The sequence below is a fragment of the Notothenia rossii genome, assembly GCF_949606895.1.
Source record: "Notothenia rossii genome assembly, chromosome: 7".
Classification (NCBI taxonomy): Eukaryota; Metazoa; Chordata; class Actinopteri; order Perciformes; family Nototheniidae; genus Notothenia; species Notothenia rossii.
The window spans coordinates 8,181,454-8,208,237 of NC_136905.1; the positions used below are offsets into that span (position 1 = coordinate 8,181,454).

General features: G+C 40.8%; 2 protein-coding genes across 2 annotated transcripts in view; one reads left to right on the plus strand and one right to left on the minus strand.

The window, feature by feature from the left end:
• vars1 (valyl-tRNA synthetase 1) overlaps positions 1–9,936 on the plus strand; it is a 26,506-nt gene extending 16,570 nt beyond the window's left edge. The window contains 10 exon segments of the mRNA XM_079640915.1: positions 172–196; positions 199–275; positions 2,636–2,783; positions 2,952–3,079; positions 3,290–3,445; positions 4,312–4,536; positions 6,312–6,423; positions 8,624–8,799; positions 9,518–9,667; positions 9,749–9,936. Of these exon segments, the coding sequence (XP_079497041.1) occupies positions 172–196; positions 199–275; positions 2,636–2,783; positions 2,952–3,079; positions 3,290–3,445; positions 4,312–4,536; positions 6,312–6,423; positions 8,624–8,799; positions 9,518–9,667; positions 9,749–9,817 (1,266 nt within the window). The 3' untranslated portion in view covers positions 9,818–9,936.
• Positions 9,937–10,006: 70 nt separating this feature from the next.
• On the minus strand, positions 10,007–26,732 carry abhd16a (abhydrolase domain containing 16A, phospholipase). The gene is made up of 20 exons (XM_079693641.1): positions 26,600–26,732; positions 24,384–24,440; positions 24,236–24,302; positions 22,371–22,457; positions 22,034–22,119; positions 21,798–21,871; positions 21,491–21,598; positions 18,590–18,704; positions 18,402–18,503; positions 18,226–18,289; positions 18,068–18,117; positions 15,203–15,326; positions 14,520–14,624; positions 14,369–14,432; positions 14,191–14,247; positions 12,378–12,440; positions 12,224–12,300; positions 11,544–11,642; positions 11,070–11,116; positions 10,007–10,588 (listed from the first exon to the last, which is right to left on the minus strand). The coding sequence occupies exons 1-20, from the start codon at positions 26,699–26,701 to the stop codon at positions 10,505–10,507; spliced, it is 1,632 nt and encodes a 543-aa protein (XP_079549767.1). The 5' UTR covers positions 26,702–26,732; the 3' UTR covers positions 10,007–10,504.
• Positions 26,733–26,784: the final 52 nt, after the last annotated feature.

Genomic DNA, 26,784 nt, shown 5'->3' on the forward strand with positions numbered 1-26,784 from the left:
TCCACTTTAATTGTCTTCTCCATGATGGTATGTTTGTGTTTTTATCATGTTCTGTTGCTTTTACCTCTTAGAATATTTAACAAATTGTACGGTGTCCTTGGGTCTGATGAAAGGAGTCTTAAATAAAATGTATTATTATTTTTATTATTATTAATAATACTTTTGCTTCAGGTTTATCTGCATGCGGTGGTGAGGGACGCCACGGGAGGAAGATGAGCAAATCTCTGGGCAACGTCATCGACCCTCTGGACGTCATCACAGGGATCTCCCTCGAGGTAAAGACTTTGTTTCTTGTTCAAATATGTGCATAGCATCGTCCATCCGGGGTGTCTTTTACAGAGTCACCACACTCCCCGAGGCTCGCTGTGTTATGTAATCTTTATTAAGCACCCTTTCTGCTCCCAACAAGCTTTAATTGAAGCCATCAATCTCTCCCCGGAAACTGCTCAGCCAGACGCAGCCGACCTGTCCTCTAGAGGCCACTGAAGGACTTGGGTTAGACTACACTGTACCCCTAAGAATAAGAACCATTTAACTGTCCTTTGCTGCCTATTAAAACACACAGCTGTTGTTTTTTTTCATTCTCATTATGAGAAGAGGACATTGTTGCTTTTCAATGATGATTTATGTCAGGGATCACCAACTACATTTGTCCAAGGGCCAAAAATGTATCCAATATCACTTCTAGGCTACCGCAGCTGCTGCCTCTCTGTTGGACTCTGTTGGGGGGGGTGCGCATGTACTTTGAAGACGCCGGAGCCTTGCAGTGGGGCAACAGCTGCAGGGCCAGTGTTTCCGCCAGACGAGGGCTGAGAGGGCGTCCACCCCGAGAGCGGGGGGGGGTTTGTTTTGAATTGAGCCGTCCCTTATAGATAGGCCTACTGTATATTTACATTAGTGAGCCGGATCATTTGGCTCTGCTCTCTTAAAGCGCCGGCTCTTTCGGCTCCCAAACGGCTCTTCATGTTACCTCAGTTTCGCCGCTGCGAGGCTCTGGTGCTCGCAGCTCACGCGCGTGCTCCACTAAAAAAAAAACGCTCATTGCGTCCAAATCGCGCACGTTCCGTGTTGTCCTGTAGCAGGCACCTTCTATGTCGGGGAAACAATCTTCAATACTCCGAAAATATTCCCACCAGATTCCTTTGCCCATCCAACAGCGGGATGTCCTTGTCCTTTTCGTCATTTCAAGCGATAAAAACTCTCGATCTTCTCTCGAATTATTCATATTTTTGGACGCCCTTGGCTCGCGTTCAGGGCGTGAAATGACGGCAAGACGCCCCCCTGGCGGAAACACTGTGCAGGGCGCATAAAGCAGACTCTTCACGCTAACGAAGGATCACTTCTTCTTCAGGGCAGGGAAGGCTACGCAGTACGCAGTCTACTGTCCCGCAGCTGCTGCCTCTCTGTTGGACTCCGGTACTGCACATTACTCATGGGACGTTGTATAAAAAACAAAAATGAGTGGGGGGCGAACGCACTAACCACTCCGCCAACGCCACAGTCACCCCTGTCGCGCATGCCGGATGTGGCCCGTGGGCCGCCAGTTGATTTATGTAATGGAAATGTTGGCAATAGAGGTTTTTGAAACCTTTAAGAAATCTTGAATTATTACGATCGTTGAGAAACAGATGTTTTTAGGTTTAGGATGAAGTGTTTTTTTAACACTGTAAGATAAGGGTCCATGAGGTTATTAAGTTTGCCTCTTTAAAAAAAATCCCCTGTCTTTCGTTTCAGTGTTTGATAGTGGGTATCTAATCCAGGGGGTGTTTTATGAAATGCATGTATTTTATAGAAGCTCTGTTTCTAACTCTTAAAAAAGGCGTATGTTACTCAAAATTAATTCTCAAAACGTTAAGATGATAATTATATGAAGCCCAGTCTACTCTGATTGGTTAGCTGGCCGGCTCTGTTGGGATTGGTCTACCGCTTAGAGAAGTCCCACCCCTTAGCCTTACAATGTGTTGGAGTGCTAGCCAATAGAAGCGCAAGTTTTATATAGTCTTGTCACTAGGCTACGGAAGTAAACAAAGGAGTTCAATGGAGGCGTCTCAGACAGGGGGGGAAGTGGGAGAGAAATTCCCAATGGAAGGAAAGCTCGGATTTTAGCCTTTGGAGACCTTTTACATGCACTAAAACCTGTATAAAACAGTACAGCAGTCGTTCCCAACCTGTGGGCCGCCAAATAATTAGCAAAACATTATGATTTGTTTGGAAACATTTTTTATTATTAAGATTTTTTTTTTTGAACCTCCTTTCTCTTTCTCGATCCTCCTTAGCAACGGTCATTACAGTCCTTGACAGCGGTCTGTTCTCCTGGATTAACAACGTGTCACACGTTCTGAATTGACCGATCAGAACTTTATTTAGCCTCCGTAATGTTTATGGTTGAATGTGGGCCGCGGCATTTTTTTTTAGATTCTTAAGTGGGCTCTGAGTTGAAAAGGTTGGGAACCGCTGCACTACCGTGTACTAAGCGTCTGCACTAAGCGTCTTTGAGTCGTGAAAAGCGCTATATAAATAAAATGCATTATTATTATTATTATTATTATTACAGGAAAAACCCCTAAATGCATATTAGTGCCCCTTTTTTTTAAGTTGCAACGTCACATCCTCACTTATTCCTCACCCCCTCTAGGGTCTCCATGCCCTGTTTACGGACAGCAACTTGGACCCAGTGGAGGTGGCGAAGGCGAAGCAGGGCCAGACGTCGGACTACCCTAACGGCATCCCAGAGTGCGGCACGGACGCTCTGCGCTTCGCCCTGTGCGCCTACACCAGCCAAGGTTAACTCAACTTTCTCTTTCTCACTTTCTCCCGTGGTGTGCCGGAGCTCAGCCTTGACTACATCAAGTTTATCAAAACAGTGAATAAACAGTGGGTACAAGGTCAGCTGTTACAAAATATACACAGAAGTCATCCTTTAATCCTTTTTGTGTTTGTGTGTCTCTCAGGTAGGGATATCAACCTGGATGTCAACCGTATCCTGGGCTACCGTCACTTCTGCAACAAACTGTGGAACGCTGTGAAGTTTGCCATGAAGACGCTCGGAGAAAACTTTGTGCCGTCAGAGAAAGCCCAGGTGAGAAGATCAAGGACACGGAGAACATAAACAAACACTCATCCAAACCTATTCATATTCAGCTACTGACACATTTTGACCAAGTAAATGTTAACTCTCTGTGTCTGGGGGTTTCTCTTACCGTCATGCTTTGTATTCATGAACTGTTGATATTTGGGAGGTAACCCCTGAACCCCTCCCTCTGTGTTGTCCTTTCCTCGACCTCCTCAGCTGTGTGGAGAGGAGAGTGTGTCAGACCGGTGGATTTTGTCTCGCCTCAGTGCTGCTGTCGCTCTCTGCGATGCCGGCTTCAAGGCCTACGAGTTCCCCGCCATCACCACCGCCATCTACAACTTCTGGCTGTACGAGCTCTGTGACGTCTACCTGGTGAGAAACCCTGTGACGTTCATCTCAAATGTCACAGAATCATGTGGAGGAAACTCTTAAGAGAAACGGATAAATGATTCATGGACAAAGTTTTTCTTTTGTTATATTTAATAAAGTAATAAAGAAAGTCAATACACAAGTGAAATCGATCTCAAATGCAGGAACAGAGCAGCTTCACCCTCTCAGGATAAAATGGCTTTGCACCCAGAACACAGCTTACAGTCACACTCTGATGTCGAGCAAAGAATTGGTCCCACCCATCAATTCTCTTAAGCATGATCTAAACATCCCCACCATTAAACCATAAAACCCAAATCCCCCTTTTACACTTCCTTTGCCCTCCTGAAATGTAAATCATTAACATGTGTCGTGGCTTCTTCCCTTGCTTTTCTTTCAAGCCACTAGGCGCCTTAAACAGACATCTTTCCTTTACATTAATTACAGCTGAAGAGTTGCTTGGCCTCCGATGGTTAGATGATGTTATGCGATGTGTTTGCTCAAAATAAAATAACTTTTACAACATGCAACAAAGAAAAGAGGCCTTTACAATAGTCAAAACAAATAGGCAAAACTCAAATTAAATAACAAACAAATAGGGTATGCTTTCTGTCTTTCTAGCAGGTCGCCCATCACTGTCACTTTTTAGCAGGTGCCATGGGAATTGTAGTCTTTTATAGTGTGTTGACTACAGACGTCACAATTAGGTGTGACAAAATACTGGCTCTAACAATATGTCTCTGTCAAACACATACAGGACTAAAAATACAATTTAACAGGCAATCAGATTATAAGACTATATGTTTTAAATGATTATATGATCATTTGACACGACAAATGTGCCCCCTCCCTCTCTGTCTGTGCTGCAGGAGAGTGTGAAGCCGGTGCTGAGCAGAGCGGAGGAGGACAGCAGCAGCCAGAGGCAGGCGCTGGTGTGCAGACAGACGCTCTACACCTGTCTGGACGTCGGTCTGCGGCTCCTGTCTCCCATCATGCCCTTCGTCGGCGAGGAGCTCTACCAGAGGTTACCACGACGACGACCTCAGAGTGACCCCCCCAGCATCACCGTCACTTTGTACCCCGATTCAGAGGAGGTGAGGGTGGTTAAGAACGGATTGATGTATAAACACAGCGACAATGGGTCATTGGAAGTGTGTGGATTTTAGCGGGGAGAAAGTCAGTCTTATTGTTTTGGAAAATCACATAAATTGACCATAAGAATTAAAAGCACTTTCGTTTATATATTCTTTTTAAAGGAAATTGATTCCTTTTTGTGAGATTCTTTTAAAGCCTGCTACTTACCATTTTATAGAAATCCAAGTGTTGTAATATTACTTGGTGAATTGTGGCTGAATGTCATTGAATTTGATGTTTAAGAAGGTGTAGATACTCTGTATAAATGATGGTACCATATTTATTATTTGAATTAGGACTGCTTTGATTTCATTTTAATTTTGTATCTTTTCAGCTAACATTTTTTAGATTAGTCTAATTTCAGTTTTTCTTTGGGCCAGGTATAATGTCTCAGAAGTATGTAGCTACATATAAAACAAATACATAGTTGGAGCATTTAACTTTAGTTTGAATAATTGTTTTTTATTGAGTTAAATGTCCCCTATTATACTGTTTTTCATCAATATATTACAGGTCTCAGATATATACAGAACATGTCTCTGATTGGCTGAAACACCAAACAGATCATTGCAGCATTACCCATAATCCCCTCTGTTTCAGCCCTGTTTCCAAAGTGCTGATTCTCTGTCTGTTACTTTAGATGAAAATAAGGAGCCCCTCCCCACGCCCCTCTGAGAGACATTTGGTTAAAAAGAACACAATGGTGCTCTAGGAGGAGATTCAGGTGATAAGGTGGGGGGGGGGGTGGGGGGTTACCTTGGTTGCTGATTGGCTAATGGTTACTCAAGACAAAAATCGTTATGACATCATAAAGTGGCCAAAATCTGATCAGCTCATTTTCAGACAGGTTTTTATAGAAATGGATCAAAAAGAGAGAGAATCTTTGTTCCTGAAACTTTCAGTGTCTTTTTCCACAGAGGGGACACATGTTGATGTAGAAGAGACATGAAGAAGAGGGGACACATGTTGATGTAGAAGAGACATGAAGAAGAGGGGACACATGTTGATGTAGAAGAGACATGAAGAAGAGGGGACACATGTTGATGTAGAAGAGACATGAAGAAGAGGGGACACATGTTGATGTAGAAGAGACATGAAGAAGAGGGGACACATGTTGATGTAGAAGACACATGAAGAAGAGGGGACACATGTTGATGTAGAAGAGACATGAAGATGAGGGGACACATGTTGATGTAGAAGAGACATGAAGAAGAGGGGACACATGTTGATGTAGAAGAGACATGAAGAAGAGGGGACACATGTTGATGTAGAAGAGACATGAAGAAGAGGGGACACATGTTGATGTAGAAGAGACATGAAGAAGAGGGGACACATGTTGATGTAGAAGAGACATGAAGATGAGGGGACACATGTTGATGTAGAAGAGACATGAAGAAGAGGGGACACATGTTGATGTAGAAGAGACATGAAGAAGAGGGGACACATGTTGATGTACAAGAGACATGAAGAAGAGGGGACACATGTTGATGTAGAAGAGACATGAAGAAGAGGGGACACATGTTGATGTAGAAGACACATGAACAAGTGGATTTTGCATAATAGTTCCCCTTTAAATAGAAAAACCTTGGTCAGAACTGCAGATTTCTTTTTATCAAGTTGCAGTTCAAGACATTGAGAGAGTTGTCACTTATTTTAAATGATAGTCACTGGAAAGGATCTTTTTTAGTGCTCTCCTTCTGTCTCAGTGATGAATGTGTTTTTGTGTGATTTGTAGTTCTGCTGGCACAGTGAGGAGGTCGACCGCGACATGGAGTTCGTGATGACCGTGATCAAAACCATCCGCTCACTGAGGGCCGACTACAACCTGACCAAGACCAGAGCCGACTGTAAGCTCTCTCACACACACACACACACACACACACACGCACGCACGCACACACGCACGCACGCACGCACGCGCACTCACACTTTCAGAAAATGAAGCTCACACCCCTTTCCTGATGAAAACAAGTGGAGAAAGTGACATTAACTCAAGTACTGTACCTAAATATAGGTTTTAGGCACTTTACTTCCACTTCACTGATTCTCAGAGGCAATTATTATACTTTTTTACAAGTGATGTATTTCTTACTTTGACATATGAGGCCTTGTAATGTATAAACAGTGATGCAAATTAGTCGCTTTTCGGCGCCTCCCGCTTTTTTAACAACGATTTGGGTGACTTCGTGGAGAACCGAAGAGTTTTCGTCTTCGTTTGGGGGGGGGGGGGGGGAGTCCGTCCGTTCGTCAGTCAGTCAGTCAGTCAGTCAGTCAGTCAGTCAGTCAGTCAGTCGGACGGACGGACAACTTCTCACTTCAAAAAAGAAAAAGAAATCTAGATCGCAAAATAATTAAACGAGCGAGTGCCTGTTTTTCCTGGCCAAGGACAGGTTCCTTGAACACAACACGAGCGTAACGTGGTTATGTCTCGTCTGAAAGGAGTCTAAACTAGAGTGCAGACGGAGAGCACCGGAGCGCCGCTCCAGCTCTTCAAATATTGCAGTACCCATAAGGAGCCGTACACACCGCAGTGTTTGCGTGGCTGTGTCTTTAGTTGTAAGCACAGTGGCGATCTGTTGTTAGCATCTGGTTAGCTAGCTATGCTAACGAATTTAAAGAGCTTTTCTACAACCAGGTGGAAGAGAGCTCTCTCCTGAGAGGCTCAAATAACCTCAGCTCAGTGAGGTTAAGGCACACCTTGATATGATCATTATAATTATTAATGAGACATTAGAGACTAAATGAAAAACAGGTAGAAAATACTATATGACTGTAACAAAAAAGTTGTTAAAAATAACAAGAATACAGTTTGAAAGGGGAGTGATTTGTAAAATATCCAAAAAGAAAAATCTGCTTCCAGTTCTGTTTCAAATGGGTGTTGAAAGATGTATCCATAGATCTCCTCATGTTGCTCTCAAAGTGCACCAGATTGATGCCACAAGTCATGGTAAGATATCTGCTTGTTCTTTGCACAGCATGAAAGAAAGGCCAAATGAATGGGCTGTGATTTTAGTTTTTTTAAGCAGAGGTTGAGTTCAGTCATTTGTACGGCCCTCGGAGGATGTTGTAAAAATTGAAAGGAAAAAGGTTCCCCACCCCTGCTGTAAATAATAAAAACCCTTGATTTATAACTTAACATCTCTGTCTCCTATTGATCTGAGGATATTATAAAGAATAGCCAGTTAATTGAAGCATTATAGCGCAGGCCTTTGTCAGACGGTATATTACGCTGTTTCTTTCTGCTTCGAATAGTTCTCTCTTTTTTCACCATACCTGTGTTTGCATCACTGATAAAACTACACTTTATACAGTAGAGAAATGCAAATTGTACTCCATCCTGGATTACAATATGAACTGCTGCTAACGCATGCATATTTAGTATTAACTAGAAAGGAGTTTACTTTTCAGATATTATGTAAATCTTGCTGAAAAAACTTCTGTGCAGTTACTGAAGTAAAGTTTGAAGGCAGGACTTTAATTGATATATATAACAAATTATTTTGGATTGTATTACGTTGTTTATGTAGAGTATTTGCACCTCTGCTGAATATAATTGTCAAAAGAGAAAAATACCTCGGTTGACAAACACCCACATTTTCATTTTCATTTAATTGTGTATAAACAATGATTGTGTTTCCTTTCACACTTTTGTTTAAATCCTTAATGTCTCTTGTCAACAAGTTATTAGAACCAGAATACTTTATTTATCCTGGGGGTACATTTTGGTTTTGTGACATTTGCTAAAATCCAATACAAATGTGTATAAAAACACAAGAACTTAAAGTAAAAATTAGCACACTGTACAACCGTAATTATGTAATGTACTGTATTTGTATAAATGAAAAGATAATGATAACCAGATAATTGCTCAAATGTACAGTGACGATGCCTAAACTCCCCTTCCTCTCCTTTTATCCAAGGCTTGTATTGTCATGTGTGTTCATAGCTACAGTGTAGTTATGGAAATGAAAAATCTTAGCTCACCAGATGATTGCTCAAACGTACAGTAACATAATGCCTAAACAAACATATTTCCCTCTCCTCCAGGCTACCTGCAGTGCATCGACTCGGCGACGGCCTCCCTGCTGCAGAGGCACAGTCTGCAGATCCAGACGCTGTCCTACTCTCAGGCCGTGCTCCCGCTGACCTCAGACCAGCCCGTCCCAGCAGGCTGCGCCGTGGCCATCGCCTCTGACAGATGTACCGTCAACCTCATGCTCAAGGTGAGTCGTCTGTGCAGCTGTGATTGGTCTCTCTTCACCAGACACCGGACGTGTAAATACATGATGTTAACCTTGTAATATGTATTCTTAAAGTCGCAAACATTTAGATTCACTGGTTCTGTTTTGACTAGTTACTGTAAATGACTTAGTATTATATATTCCTATCTAACATATTTATATTTTATAATAAAGCTTTATTTGTATAGCACTTTTGATACACTAGGTGCAGCTCAAAGTGCTTTAACAACCTGGCACACATTAAACAAGAAATTCACTTTCTGCACACATTCTGCGTAAAACCATAATATAAAAATTCAAGGAAAACAAGGAGGTAAAAAAAAAGGACAATAAAAAAAATCCCAATAAATATATAAATCTTAAAATTACGTTGAAAAGATTAATTGAAAGTTGCTAATACAAAAAAAAATAGCTGTCGTTTGAAAATGACCACTGACAATATTCAGTATTTAATTTTACATGTATAAAATTCATTACTTACTCTCTTATTTCTTTTGAGTTAAGTCTACTGTATATTGCTTATTGGAGAACTTACTATTTACATTGCCAACAACTACAATGTAAGTGTTCATGTGACAATAAAGCTTTGTAGCTTTGAATATTATAAAGAGAGAAATGCACCATTGTGATATGAATACTACTTAATCGAGGTCTCCCATCTGTATCTCAAAATCCTAATATGTTCCTTTACTTCCCTCAGGGTATCATTGATGTGGAGAAGGAAGTGGCCAAGCTGCTGACAAAGAAAGGTGAAGTGGAGAAAGCGATGGAGAAGCTGAGAGAGAAGATGGTGAAGAGCGACTACGCGGAGAAGGTCCCGGTGAAGGTGCAGGAACTGGACGCGGAGAAGGTGCGAAAAAGAAATGGTCTCCCAGGGTTTGAGGAGGTATCGTGAACTTCTGCAAATTAATGATTTCCTGTTTCTCCACAGCTACGACAGAGCCAAACTGAACTGGAGAAAGTAAAAGAAGCCATGGACAACTTCAGGAAAATGGTGTGACTTCCCCCTTAGCAATATGTAAATCCACATTCATTTCCATATTTTTCATGTCAAGTGTATTCATTTTCCAACTCGACTGTAGTAAGGAGGAAATTCAATAAATCTCTTGTGACAGACAATCGTCTTCAGCAGTCTCATTAATCTCTCCCATATCTGTACCATGTAACGCTTGTAATGAGTTCAGTGTCCTTATGTCAAACATTTTATTCAGCATATTTAATAGAACATGTAAGAGGACATTTTAGGATACAGCTTTGTTCATTAAGATAGTGTCCACAAAAAAAGAAACGGATCAAACAAAGCTTATCACTTTGGCTGCATTTTGAAAGATTAAAACTCCTACTATGATTATTTGTATACTATAGCGATGCATCTTAACTTATAATTGCTTCTTTGCAAATACAGCCAAAGAGGGAGCGGTGAAAAGTGGCTTGTGAGTTTTCATAAAATGCCTTTTTCTTTCCTAACAGACCAACACTGAAAAGTATGATTAAAACTAACCTCAAAAGAAAACATGTACCATATTGTACAGGTGTGTGGAAGGGGGGGGGGGGTGCCATCACAGCAACATTATACATGACACACTGTTGGAAGAGATCTGCGACAGATTACAGTACATTCACACCATGCCAGGAACACACTGCTGACCACAGGCCATCTGAATCCTCCCTCCATCTCTCTCTCTCTCTACAGTCTCCAGGGTGAGTGAAACTCGGAGGCGGGCAGAGGAGTGCAGTGTGTTGTTTCAAAGTTTCTCATGTACTTCCGCGCCTGGAGAGAAAGAAAAAAGACAGCGGGCATGGAGGAGGAATAGACAATGAGAGGTGTGGGAGGGAAATGAACAAAAAGTGCACAACTTGATATATATATATTAGGTTCCTTTACAAACGTCTCCTGTCCTCTTAAGGCTTCACACAGGAGGAAATATCCAGGGACCCATAGCATTAGCTGTAATTGATGGCAGTGCTGTTGTTTGTTAAATGACTTCAATAAGCTGAGCGCGGCGAAATATATTACTGCAGTCAACCAGAGAGCACAGGTGAGCCGGTTGCTATGGAGACAGCTATAGTGAGCCTCGGTAAGGAAACGCTGTGAGTGAATAGCTGTGATGTGTTTTCTTTAAACGAGAAAATTGGAGTAAAGGAAATTAGACTTGGCATGGTGGGATAAAGAGATCGGGTTTGTGCCCTTTAAACCCAACGGGAAAGAAACAACAGGTGAGATTAAAGTGCATCGATAACAGAAACCTTACCAAGAAAAGAGCAAGCTGCCTCCTTCCCTCCATTGCCATATCCTCACCTGGAACAAAACATAACAGAGTGTGTGTGTGAGGCCTTGTTGAAGAACTGAAGTACACCATGTCGGGGGGGAATGTACATTGTTCCAGGACAATGCACAGAAAGACAAAAGAGTAACATATTAAAGGGGCCCTTTACTGTTGCATGTTACAAGCTATAGAGGAACTCCCTCTGGAGGGGATTTAGCCTTCACAGACCATAAACCTATACAGGAAACAGAAAACCCCCAAAAAGCTTAATGTGGCCTCTTTAAAAAAGACACAAGCACACCATAAAACATTTTAATCCTGTAGTAACAATTGTAAAAAACGAAATATTGCACATAGGTGTTATTGCACAACAGTGGTGTTATAGTCCGCCTGTACGTGGGTAGTATTTCGTCGGCAGTTTGTTTGACTAGTAAATGAGAAAGGACCTGAGGGGCTTACCAACACTCCATGGAAACAAAACATCTCCTTCAGCCTGATAGGACTGCAGCACAGACACACACCAGTCATCGTCCACCTCGTAGCCGCTGTACACCGACGCTGAGAGAGGACATGTTCCCGCATTAGACACACAACATAATGCATTCAGATCCGGATGTAAACACACGTTATTAATGGTTCAGCTAAGTTTTGAGGTGGCGGAAAGGAACCAAGTACACTAACTCAGTTACTGGGCTTAAGTAGATTTTTTTTAGACACTTGTACTTTATTTGATTATTTTCATGTTATGCTTCTTCATACTCCACTGCAATTTGGAAATACATATTGTACTTATTACATTTATTTGACAAGGTGAGTTACTTTGCAGCTTCATATTTTTGTAACAATAATTCAATTGACGAATGATTTATTACATACTTTTATACCTTGCAGTATAAAAAGTAAACTCAAATGGTTTTCCATTAATGGATCTTTAATAAGGAACCAGTGATAGAATATGTACTCGGCCAAAATGGCAATTGTAAGTACTTTTCTTTTTGGTACTTTCACTGAAGAAGGATTTTGAACGTCAGACTTTCATTTGAGTATTTCTTAACTGTGTTATCGTGACTTTTACTTAAATAAAATATCTGGTTACTTCTTCCACCTCTGGTAAACAGTGTAATGGCGGTCACACTTACCTTCTTCTATGGGATTGGAGGACCCCAGCCATTGTCTTACAACTCGAACTCCTTCTTCTGTCATTATTTTTGGATACCTAAGCAGGGAAATGACGTCACTCAACTCCAGTACTTCCTGTATACACTGATCTTATCCAACAATGAGAATACTGACCTGAACTGCAGCAGTTTGAGCAGCAGGTCATTGCCTCTGTTGGACATCACGTCCTCTGGACCCCTGCAACACACAGTGAGCAGATTCATGTTATAAATAGAGTCAGTGGTCCAGTTACCTCTGCGCTAATTAAGGAGTCACTTAACCCTCAAGATAATGTGTTGTTCAATGTAGATGATTCAAGTGCTGGGAAGTTGTGCATTTGGTAATGTGTGTGCCTGTGCGTGTGCGTGTGTGTGTGCATCTGGACCAGGGATGGGCAACTTGGATGGTGGTGGGGGCCACATCATTTATTTTTTATCCGTAAGTTTTTCCTTGTACGATGTGAGGGTCTAAGGTCAGAGGGTGTCGTCTTCTCATACTGATATTCTGCATAAACTGTTCTGTTGTATTTGCTGTATAGTGTCCTTACTGTAAGGTAATTATTATATGTACAGCACTTTGGCTCGACCAAAAATCGTTTTTAAAATGGCCACCAGGGGAACACACACACACAAATTCCATGTATGGTATGTAATTATTAACAAATATACTAAATCTGACATCTTCATTGACATTTTAAAATCAAAGGGAACATCCTCTAATAAGCTCACTAAACAAATATCAGTTCACAGAAATGTTGTTTAATTTTTACGAGTGGCATGTTTGTGTTGAACAGGTTATTAAACAGAGGAACACAACTATTTTAAACTGTTGGAAAGCACGGAAAATGTGTGTGCATTGAGATGAACCATTAAGATGACATACACATGAAGTCATGAACACTAACCCAGACATTAGCTGTCTAACTTGAACCTAAAACACTTCTAGCCAGTCTCTGCATTCCCCTTATTCCACAATAAGGGGAATGTCAACACAGACACCTGTCAGCCCGCACTCTGCTGCTCCTCAGCGCCGCTCCCCCTCCCTCCCGCTGACATTATGAATGAAAAGCGTAGTAATCATAGATAACACAGCAGGGTCCGTGACAGTTTGTTTTCATCTGATTTCAAATAAACAAAGTCTTGGTTTTTAGAATATTAAACTTGTTTCGCCAAATTCAGATGATAAATACAACTTTGAAGCTTCAACGGCATAATTACAAGAGGCAACTTAACTCCACAGCAGGCACAACAACAGCCGGTGTATTGTGTTTGTTTCCCCGGGAAACACGGCCGCCATTTGCCCATCCCTGATCTGGACCAATCAGCCTGATAATTGTGTGCTCATGTATGCTCAAGGACCTCTCATGTTTGCAGTAAATCAGACTTTTTTAACACAGTCATTGAAAAGCCTGTGGGGGCCAGATACCGGTTCTTTTATTTACTAATTAATTGGTCTTTCTTCAAAGATGTAGAGTTTCTCAGTCACTGATCCACAGGCATAGAGAGAGAGAGAGAGAGAGAGAGAGAGAGAGAAAAGAGTCGGCCATATTTTGAGTTAATCTTGTGAATAGAGGGGTTACTGTTTTTCTGACCAAACCAGAGCTGGTGATTGTTGGAGAAGTGGAAAGATGGTTTTGTTTCTGAATGAACAGTGTTTTGAGATGACAAGGCCAATAAGCTGCTATTGGTTTGGTGAAAGATGGACATTTGAAGTCCGATTGTATTTGGGAACAACATTTGAGTCCCAGTGGTCGAGGCCAAGTGTTTTTTCTTCATTTCATAGAATCTTAAATTGTGAAATAACTTTTGATAACATCTTAACAAAGCTGTTGCAATGCCCTAATTCAACATCCTATTCCAAGCATTTGTATCTTACAGGACGCCTGTGTAAACCCAATGGAAAGCGCACTGGCTCTACTCAACACTGTGACATTTAAAGATGGACTCACGTTGTGGTGATGATCTCATCTCTGGTTCTCCTGATCAGCAGGACCGGTCCCTGATATCTGGAGGAAGAGAAGGAGTCGTGTTAATCGAGCTACGCCTGCCACTGCAAAGGTTAGTTTCACAATTACAATCCAATAAGTTATGTAATGTTTCACGATGAGTGACTTGGAAGTGACTCACTTGAGAAGCTGATCAGCGTTGTTGAGGTTCATGTACTGCCTCACTGCGTGCTGTACCAACGGTTCTGAGAGAAGGCATTTCAGTTGTTAAAACAAATCCACCTATTGCAAACGAATGATACAGTGTTTGACCTTTAACCCCTTAGACTCACTCCAGCTGGCGGGCATGACCTTGAGGGCAAGAGGCAGGAGGTCATCGAAGGAGGCGTCGAGCACCACTGATTGGATCTCTGGGTATGACATCACTGCCCAACTGGCTGTGACAGGAAACAGAGAGATAGACACAATGAAGATTACAGGATGATCAGAATCAGAAAGATATGTGGTGCCAACGAGGACGGGCTTTTGCAAGTCTCACCGGAAGTTAGCGTTTACCAAATGCAGTGGGATACTCATTTAAATATTAGTTAACAGCAGAAAATAAGTTCTGTGGTAAGTAAAACGTTTGATAATCTCCTCAAGAGTTAATTGAATCGCCATAAGTCAAATCTAACTTGGTCTATAAAAGGAACTACATCACATTCGCATGGTTGCACACCACCACCGCTAAGCTAACGGCGGCTAAAGTTCTTTGGATGAAGTTCGGTAGTCTAATTTTGCCACACAGAAATGTCGGATATTCACAAGTGAGGTATTTACTGACGTATTTGTCATAGAATAAACGTGAAGAACTCTTTAGTTTGTTTGAATCACCTATGTCAGGTATCTAACCAAAAACATGTTCAAGAGTGAACCGGATATAATGCTTCGTTTTTTTAGGACTCATTCCTGCACCACTCTTTATCACAAGTCCATATCAAAGTGCTCTTCATGTATGGTTGTGGTGTGTGTGTACCTGTGAACCCTCCTATGGACCAGGCGTACACCACTATGTCGGAGAGCTGGAAGCCCAGCCGGTGCACTGCGTACTGGATCACCACATCCATGGCGTTGGCCTCATTCTGGGGGAATGGCACTCCCTGGCAGAAAGATACAAGTAAAGAAGAAAAAGCAATATCCATGCATTATTAAACATAACAGTAACAATCAATCCACCTACAAAACAACACACTCCTAAAGAGTGGACAGATTTACAACAGCGATAATATCGACCAGGGGAGCTTAGCTAGAGTTTCAACATCCTTTTTCACTGTGTGTTTTTTGGGAATACGTGAAGCACAGGCCTACACTTAAAGTTAATGCCAGTTTAACCCATAAGAACCCGGACCCATTTCTACTTTTGGGAAAATTAAGGGGAATATAATTTAGACTAAATAGAGTTAGACCAGTGGTTCTCAACTGGTGGGTCGCGAGGGTCGCGGACCCGTTTCGAGAGGGTCGCAGATGTGTGAGTGAAGAATCTTTTCTTTTTTTTTAAAGTCTAACTTTTATTTTGAAGGCCCGGTTTTTTAACGCTGTGCATGCAATAGGCGTTGGACTGGAAGTACCAGAGACCATAAATGGTTTTGAACTTCTGTCACGTAGTGATCATCTTCTCAATAAAACATCTTTGCTGATGTTTTTCGAGTCTTCTGGCCAATCAGAATCAAGATTGTTGCCGGAAGTCCCCACGGAGAATAACTTCGCGGTAGAACTACTCTTTATACATCCATGGGTACAAATTCAGATACAAATGAACACATAATGAAATATGACCCCAGGTTTGATGATTGACAGGTCACAGAACAATGGGGGCTATCTACCCTACCTACAATTCACACAGACAAGTTCAGCTTCAGAACAAAGTGAAAAACAAACAATGGCATCAAATATTATTATAATGTCGGGTAGTAATTTATTTATTTCTTCTCAGAGTGTACCAGAATGCGTAGTTTATATGTTAGTATTTCTAAAAATCTCCTGGGGGAGAAACCCCCCAGACCCCCTGCTGGGGTTGGGTTTTCAGCATGTCTGCCTTTTTATGTTATGTAGTTCAGCTTTAATTCCATCGTCTCATTAAACCTCTTTTAAAGCACACTTTAGTTCTGTGAAGGGATATATGCACTGTACTTCACTTTCATTAATATTGTATGCTACAAAGAGTATATATTACTGCACCATTTTCTGTTGAATAGATTTCAGTGGTTCAACATTTCGGGTCGCGATTTAATGACAAAGGAAAAAGTGGGTCGCGAGGCCTGACCAGTTGAGAACCACTGATTTAGACTAAATAGAGTTAGACCACCTAGAACACATTTCTGACAAGAACCCCCCCCCCTCCCTAGTGTCAAATATCTGAAATATGACATTGGGCTTTAATGGTAAAACAACTCTTATTTTTTACTTAATTCATGAGGAAGATCTTTTGGTTTAAATGAGTTTGAACATTCTTTCAATTGAAGAATAATGAATATATTAACTAAATATAATTGAATCAGCTAAATGAACAGAGCAGATCTTAAATCATATTTCTAATTGTGCATAACCTATATGTCACTTTGGGTTTACTGTGAAAGTTTAAGGTTAATGTCCCGATGTGACACCAGTGTCACCGCGATGTTTGTCTCATTTGTTTCATATCAATTTGATCAAGAAATGTTTCCACAACAGGTTCAATGTAATAAAGGACTTGTTATGTAAGCATTTTCATTCTTAAATGGCTTGAATTTTACCTTTAGCAACAACAACAAAAAGCTTTTGAAATGTAGCTAGTTCGGTCACACGTGTTAGCCTGGCACATGGACATGTTGGACATGTTGTCATGGGAACACAAAATCACATGACCTGGACCATGACCCACCAGAATGTTCAGTGTGTGTCACTTAGGGACTTCATGAGATACAAACAAGGCTAAAGCTGTATAAGGAACTTTCCAGAACATTTAAAGTTCATGTGACACCCGTCCCGTGTCCCGGTGGGTCCTTATTGGTCAAAGGCACATTTGAACAATGCATAACTCAATCATCACGTATGACCTTCTACAAGTGTGTGGCATTGAGTGTATTAGGGATGCCATGATACACATTTGTAGTCATTATCAATATCAGTAAAGTTCCATGATTTCTGGATACCAATTTCTATACCACTGCAATAAATACAAATAAATCTAAATAATACAATGTACTTTAACGTTGACTCTTTTTACATTTTAGTAGGATGTTAAATAGGCCGTAAATCCCTCTTTAATATTTGCTCCTATTAAACAATTGTATTTTTTCAAGTTTCTCGACAAAAACTACATTTGCACACATAACGGTAACATTATAATTCTTTGGATCTCGTGCGCTTCAGAGACAACACACACAGACATTTTATTTTGATGTGTTTGGGGCGTTTCCAAAGCATAGTTTCCACAGCTCGGAAAGCTCCGCTTGATTCTCCAGCTGGACACAATACCATACCCATTAGCCAGCCAGACTGAACATCACCAAACTAACTGGATTGTGTCTTTGATCCAATCAGAATCAGAATCCCTTTATTCGTCTCACACTAATATACATTTTTAGTAGGAAGGGATACCGGACAAATCTACTCATTCTGACTTTAAGACTGTGGCTCCTCTTCTTTGAAACCTGCTCAGATTGCCTTGAAGATCCTCCGGGTCCAATATTTAATTTAATTTTACCTTCACAATACTGTTTTGGCAAGTGGATTTTCTAAGTTGTAATTGTATTTTTGTACACAGTCATCCATGTACACGCTGAGACAAATGTGTTTTGGGCTTTATAAATAACATTTGATTTGATTTGGATTCAGTACCAAATGTGAAAACCCTGCTCACCGTACTGCCTGCAAAGCCAGGGTGGTTCCAGCCCAGCACAGAGTAGCCACCTACAGCGCACACAAACAAGTTGAATGGAAATGCATATAGGATACAAATGATATCTGTGCTTTAGTTCGATACAACATCTTAAATCTTGTGAAGTACAGGATCCTCACCCTCCAGTGGAGTGTTCATGCAGCCCACCTCATAGAAGCCTGCGTTCCCCTCACAGCAGATGACCTGTGGCAGAATTCAAACATTTCAACAGCCACCCGTAATGTGAGACACATTTTGTTACAAACCTGGAGCAAGCCCAAGGCACAAAAACTAACAAATGAGTGCAGCCACTAACCAGGGTCTGGCCTTTCTGTCCCCCCTCCCTCCTCCGGTCCACAAACATCGTGTCGATCTCATTGCCATCGCAGGCCACAAGCTTGTTCCTCTGGCCATCAAACTGTGACAAGAAAAGTCGATATCAACAGAGAATGATGATTTATTGAAGTGAAAATACACAGTTCTAGTGTTAGTGTGTGTTTGTACCTCCTCTATTAGCCTGGCCTGGCCTTGCTGGAGCATGGGCCTCATGGCTTTCTGCAGTAAACCCACAGAGCCCGGGTACAGCATCCTCCTCCCAAACGAGTGGACAATGAGAAAACTAGAGAAGAACAAAATGGACTTCATAAGCAATACTGGAATAGTACTTTTTAGTTTCCTGGTAAAATAAAAATGAATAAACAGTACATTTGTTTAATTCCAGGTTTAATATGTGCAATAAGTTCATTTCAATGAGGTTTTGCAATAAACATTGAACCAGTCCGGCCCTCGACTAGTAACCCTTTTTTAAATTTTGGCCCACTGTGTATTTGAGTTTGAAAACCCTGGTTTGGATGGTGTACTGGAATAGTACTTTATAGTTTCCTGCACATTTGTATTGATTTAATGTAATATTTAATATTCCATTCCTCACGCACTTAATGTATATACAATATCCTGCTTCATATTTTGTTACTGTAAATTTGTATTTCAACAGTATATTTTTTAATGCTATTTTATTTCTATTTGAGATGTTTACATTTTGGATTGTTTATTTCTAGTCTTTTAATTTCTCTAATGTACAATCTCTTTTTATTTTGCTGCAACGCAAACATTTCTCAAATTGGGATCAACAAAGTACTTCTTATCTTATAAGAGTGAATAAATGGTAATAAGATGCAAACCGCTTTTATTAGTAACCTCAGCCACATCATAGACTCTATGCATTACATTAAACACACAATATACAACAATATCCGTTTTCTTTTTGTATTACTGCCAATTCTTATTCCATATTTCATTCCATTCCCTTTTATGTAAATACTGTTATATTTTACTATATTTTTTATTATTTTAAATATTTTTCTAGTTCTCTATCTGTTTTTTAAATATTAGTTTTACCGTTATGTATGCACTACGAAGTCAAATTCCTCGTACGTGTCGACCTACTAGGGCTGAACGATGAATCGACTTTAAATCAAAATCGTGATTTGAAATGATGCTTGAAATGATGTGATTTCAAATCGCAATGCCTACGATTTGAAATAAAATGTGTGTCAGTCATCCACACCAATCAGAAGTGCTGTGCTCCACATGTAGCAGCCATTGTTAACCAATCAGAAGTGGCGCATGATAGAAGGTGATAGACAGATTGATCCAGTCACCTGTCAAGTATTTTTGAAATACTTTTCCAAATGGCTTCCAATGGAGCTTTCCTAGATGGTGAAACAAACCATCTGAGTCGGGTTAGTAATGCTCCATCCAGGGCTCGACATTAAGAACTGCCCGATGGCCCAGGGCCATCTAGTATTTAGCTCGGGCAATGAAGCCTCACCTGCTGGTTGCCCGATCGGGCAATCTATTATACCAGTATCATGCAGCTCGCGGATCCAGTAATGAGTGACCCGACAGTAAAACTAAACATATCTATAACTAGTTTAGGTAGTTTGAGAGGTAATTAAAATAGCTACGTGTGATATTCTAACCTGAAGTGTTTGTTTTGTCCGCTCACCGCTGCATGTGATCATGCAGAGCTGCGTGTCGACTCGTCAGCAGCAGCTGATCTCTCTCTCCCGTCAGATTAGACTTCACTCGCGTTTATGTCCATATCGATCAGATCCAGCTAGTTCTAGCTAATGATATGACTACCTGCTTATTAAAAGACACCTAAACAATAAGTGTCGCTATGCAACCGGGTGAGGCCACAAAGTATAGCGCAGCATTATGCATTTGTTTACATGCCCACCGGAACCCGAGGCATTACCAACAGATCAACGCACAATCAACCCAGACAGGACATCTCTTTCTCCACATTACGTGTTAGACATTAGAATTGACTATTATTGTCTGTCACATACTCTTCTTGTCTGTCACATAAGTGGCGCAACTGAAGCGGTATTGCGCTAAAAGGGAAATTATTTTGACCGAAGAGATTTAGATTTTTGCCGGCTAACGGGAACTCCGACGTCACTATGTTGTGTGCTTCGCGGATGCGCTCGGCTCCTCTCGACTGCTGCTCGGGTCTGCTCGGTCAGCTTCCGGATGAGGAAGCATTCATTCGACCAACTTACAGTAGATAACATTACAAACATTTTTAACAGGGGCCATAATAGTGTAAATAATGTTTGTTTTGGCAGTTACAACTGAATGTAATGTTTTATACTTTTTTACATCTGGGAAGGCATTTGCCTTCATCAGATGGAAAGTGTCTTGACCAACAACTTAAGTATTTATTATAGCTATGCAGGGCATGCAAGCGAGCAAACAAGAGCAAACAAACAAGTGAAATGAAGAATAAAATTGAAATTGTACAATATAATATTGTGGTGGTTCATCTTATAATTCAGTCTAGAGAATGCACCAGACAGCATCTACAGTAAGACCTGGAAAAATCTAAATGTTCTAGGGGGAGGCCCCCCAAACCCTTCGTGCCATTTTGTCCGCGCGCATTTTTCAGGGCAATCTCTATTGGGCTCAGGGCCATCTGTAAATTAGCTTAGATGGCCCACAGGGACATCCCCCAAAATCCTTAATGTCATGCACTGTCCATCACATGTTTCTGTTACAGGGTGAATCTTAAACTGAAGCTTGACTTTAAAGCAACCCAACGGAAGTTTCATGTAAGTTTAGTTCTTTCACTCGTAGCTCGGGCTGCGGGGGTGCTAGAGACGGGAGTACGTTGATGCAACCTTCCTAGCCGGAGATATGGCCGCATTTTACAATGAACTTCCGTTGGGTCGTTATTGCAAAAATATCGCAAATCCAATCGCAATATCTGTCAGAAAAATCGCAATTCGATTATTTCCCCAAATCGTGCAGCCCTACAACCTACCTGGTAATAAACCTGTCTCTGATTCTGAACAAATCTGTCGTGTGTGCCTTAGCGTTTAGATGGTGCTTCATACACACCTGATGATGTGGCACGGCAGAGTGCGCACAGAGTGCAGGACGCTGTCTGCGGCTCCTCTCAAGCGGGGCTCCGGCTTCAGCAGAGAGACACCAGCCTTGGATAGTTTTCTGTCAAACACAGTCAAAGGCTTACAATGAAGCAGATGAGCCTCAAGGCATTTCACATTCAGTGTATGAATGTATCCGATGTACTTCACAGTGCTTTGAGGGCATGTATACACATAATGAAATGACCCTGATAAGACTGGAATTGAAGCAGACACATGGACGTTTGAAATTGCAAATAAATAGAAGAGCAGAAACGTACGGATTGCTGACTTCTGACCAGCTGAAATCCGAAGGCCAGTACGAGAAGTCAAAGTCGTAGCATCTCAGTTTTTTCTACACAGAAAGCACAAAAGATGTCTCTTGAGTTCAGTACAGCTCTGAGGTATTAATATGGGTAATAACATAAGTAAGAAATGATCATTGTGTCTCATTATTCCCCAAAACTTGGATATACTAATTCCAACAGCAAATCCTGATGAGGTTCCAAAACCTCACCTTGTTTGCTGGCGTGTGATTATCCTTGTTTTCGTCAAGAATGGAGATGAACTGAAGATACTCAGAGTTTTTCCATCTCCCCAACCCTAAGGGAGAAAAGGATAGAAGGAGGGAAGGCGGCACAAACAGAGACAGGCTTAGTAAACATGTAACAAACAACATTTTGCTGCAAAGCCTCAAGGGTCCGTCTGGTATGCTATGAGAGTGTAAACCTTGTGCAACGGACTCATTGGTGAAGAAATCTTTTTGGCATGTGAAATATAGAGCATATTTAGTCATATCTAAAAGATGATTGAATTGTGTTAGTCATTGCCTGGCTGCCAGAGGAAATCCTTACCTCTAAGACAGGCCACTCCGAGGAGGCACACCAGCACTGTTCCCACATACTGACTCACTGGAACCAGCTTACTGCTGCAGATGTAGCCTAAAAATACAAAGAGCAACATTGACACAGACATACACACCCCCCCCCCCCCCCCTCACCCCTTCTTTCCCTGCTAAACCTGAGCCTCATTAACGGGCACCGATCCAAAGATTCACAGTCTGACAACTACCCTACAACCATATGCATAAATCAATATCAGGAGCTCAATTATAGTAGCACACAACCTCAAGCACTTCATTTCTATTGCGGCAAAGTCTTTCTAGATGATTCAGTTGATTAACTTTATATTAATCCCACTTGTAGGAGAACAGAGAACATCCCCCCAGTGGCAGTTTTTCTTCCTTAATGGAAGGAGAAATGTCATCCATAGAAAAAAGATTTTTCTTTGACATTTGTCACCGCCAAACCTTCTGAGAAAGACTTCTTCTGAAATATGTCAAGATTACATTTGGATACAAACCCTTTCTAAGGGCATGAGAAATGGGAAATAAATACAATTTGGAATATCTCCATAGCTGCATGAACATGCAAGAAGGACTGGGCGATAAGCTACAAATGATTATCATGACACTAACCTGGATAGGTTTTGATATGCCTTATACCAGTGTTTTTCAAAGTGGGGGCCCCGACCCCCCGGGGGGCCGCCAGGTAGCGCCAGGGGGGTCACGCAAAATTTGAGGGAAAGGGGAATTTTTTTTTTTAATTTAAAAAAAAAATGTTTATTAATAACTGCAATCTATGTGTCCTTTGATGCCAATCTTTTAACATTTTTTACTTATCCATATATATTTATATATTTATATATATATATATTTTAAATCACACGACCGCCCTTCAAGCCAATCAGAATCGAGCTGCCGCTACTGAGAGTGAAACTGAGTATCTGCTCAGCTTTTGGAGAAAGTGAGAGCTAGTGAATATTTCGCTCTGCAGCTGGATGAGAGCACGGATGTAGCAAATATTGTTGTTTATATATATATGAATATAAATATGTTTATTGTTAATATTACTGTTGAATATTATATATAATATTATTAAGGCATAAGTAGCTTTCAAAAATGCTACAAATATATGTTAATTGTTCATATTACTGTTCAAAATTATATAATATTATAAAGACAGAAATCACTTTAAAAATGCTTTAAAAATATGTTTACTGTTCATATTACTGTTTAATATTGTGTTAAGAATGTTTATAACAGAACACACAATCAATGTAATGAATGACAAACAAAAGATAAATACAAAAAATGTTTAGAAGAATAACTGATTATCATTTATTAATACAAATATATATTAAGAAAATGTATTAAGCTGTATGATTCATTTGTCATATTCTCCATCATAATGTACTCATCATTTAAAAAAAAAATTGCAACAGGGGGGTCCCCGCCAGACGATAATGCTATATGGGGGCCCTTGGCATGGCAAAGTTTGGGAACCCCTGCCTTATACAGTATATATAAGTTTAACCTAATGTGCCAAAAGTATGCAAAATAAAATTGAAATTCATAAATTATAAGAGTGAAATTACCACTCAGTCCTTGTAAAGGTTGTCTACTTTTCTACAACCACTCGTTGTCACAGCTAATGAAATTTGGTCTTTTAAGCATCAGAAAAAAGTGAATAATTTCCCACGTCGCAGTTACTCAAAGCCCAAGGTGACGTCTTGAAGTGTCTTGTTTTGTCTGGCCCACAGTCCAAAACAAAAACCTATTCCATTTACCAAAAAGAACAATAGGGAAAAGTGGCATATGTCATGACCGCAGTAAAAAGTCACCCTGTGTTTCCCACCAGACATCATTCATACAGCCTACCTTTCCTGTACAGATAGCAGAGCAGGAGAGGAGAGCTGTAGTAGGACAGAGACCACAGTGCCGAAGCCTGGACGGAGAAAACACAAGCTTTAATTGACACCTCTTAATCTTCTCCATATATTGTTATCAATCATGCAGCTATACTGACCCAGCTGAGGATGCTGTCAGAGTGTTTCTCCAGACTCCTCGGTTGGTAGTTCCATCCCTGTTGCGAGGGAATACAAATGTTCATTTCTTAACTCTCCTTTCTTGGTTGATAGCTTTCTTCAATCCTTTTTGCTTGTTGGTAATTAACAGGCTATACTTGTTCATGCGTTTGATACAAATACAGCAAGACCATGCACACCCAAGTTCACTCTCTCCTGGTTCATAGCAGACTCTACTGTTGCAAATATTACTCAGACTCTGTTACTCTCGTAGCTGTCTCTTGTGAAACAATGCCAGGTAGGAACTAACATTTCTCGTAGGCTAAGGGGACATTTAAGTGGATTAAGTATAGCATGTAATAATGAAATCTAATGCTGTAACTCCAATGCAGAATTATTCCTACTAATAGGAAGCATTTTCAAAAGAATCCTCTTCCCCCTGCATCTCGTGATAGAGGGTAACTTAGTTGGAGTAAAGCAAGCAATATATATGTGTTTGGACATTCTCCTAGACCAGAAGGTTATTGTGAATAGGGTGCAAATACAGACACTAAAAGGCAAATTAACGGTTGATCATTTCAGGTTCAAAAGGTATGATGTTTTGGCCGTCTTGGTGTAGAAAATAGGAAAAGCTGGAAAATGATTGGGAAGTTGTGCTGTGAAATAACTGGTCACATACACCCTTAATGACCTCCAGCACCCGATAGGATGTGAGGTTAATCTCAGAAGATCCAGATTATTGTTGTGGACCCTGAACCTTTACAAGTTCAATTGAGATGCTTCCTTCAGGGCAGAGGTTGCTCTTCCCTACGGTATAAGAAGTCCTTCATTTGTTCAACAGTGAGGAAATGTACACTAATAGAAACAGATTGTCTTTTGCTCCATCTTCTATTGTCTTTTTCGAACTAACTATGACTCCAATCTCATGTCTTTCCATCTTCTTTTTTATAATTCATAGTAATGACAGTTTAGTTAAATAAAAACATATAGAAATAGAACCATCAAATGTATAGATAGACATATCAGCAGTAAAAGATTCGGGTGAATTTTTATTGCTGCACCATTGAGAGCATCCTGACCAGCTGTATCACAGCCTGGTATGGGAACTGCACAATGCTCAACAGGAAGGCATTGCAGAGGGTGACGCCCAACGCATCATCCGTGTCCCACTCCCTGCCATCGAGGACATCCAGGGGATACAGTGTTTGCAGAGGGCGCACAACATCTTCAAAGACACCTCTCATCCGGCAAACTATCTGTTTGTCCTCCTACCCTCGGGGAGGCGCCTCAGGAGTCTCCGGTCCAAGACCAGCAAGCTCAGGGTCAGCTTCTTACCCAGGGCTGTTACCCTGATGAACTCTGCTCCCTGATAGACTCAAGCCCATACCCACCAGTTTATATCTCTTACTGTCAATGCCGTTTACACTGTAGTATATATTCATCTGTTTATAGCCTATTTATAATTATTCTATTTATAATAATTCCATTTATAATTATTCTTATTATGTAGACTCCTGCACTGCTATTTTGCACTTCTGGTCAGATGCCTAAACTTACATTTCGTCACTAGTACATGTACTATGTAATGACAATAAAGTTTAATCTGAATCTGAATCTGAGAAGATAAACAAAACGTGTTGTATTGTAAATTCAAAAAAACTATAAGGGAAATGTTTACATTAACTCATGTTGTAGTAAGCATAGTTGCCTTTCAGGGAGCTAACGGGAGCTAGCTATTAGCATTGATTGTAGCCTTTTGAAGAGACATGGTGATAGACATTTTACCTACACACAGTATTTACAGTTGTATTTTCAAAGTTAACATATTTGTTCATTCTTACTTAGCTTTCCTTATTTATCATTCCGTTTTTTTTTTAAGTTTCCTCTCACCTGCTTCAGCTTCTGCTTAGCATTAGCATAACCAGGTTAATGCCATTGAGGGAATCAGCTTATGAAGCTTCAGCTAGACTATATATAACTGTGGCAAGGAAACAAAGATTAATATGTATTTAAAATAAAGAATATCATGTAATTTCATTCATTAACAAGCTGTCCCCCCGGCTGTACTGTGTGCAGTGACAGCAGGGGTTTCAATAACAAACACCTGACACTTCCGGGACGCAGCCGTAGCTACATCAATGCTAACAGATCCAATACTGCTCAGTTTTCACAGTCGGCTGTTCTCAGACAAATGCAAAACATTAAAAGGTATCCCTACCCTCCTCCCAGCTCTGCCTTCAGGTCGAGATGGGTCCGTTGAACGGTGGATTCGTTGCAAATGAGGCCCTAAAACACAACGGAGCCACATCCAGCCAGCCATTCTTCCACTAGGAGGGCTACGGAAGCCTGCAGTGACCACAAGTCTCAGAGGCGAAAGCGCTTCGAAATTATTTTTGAAAGAAT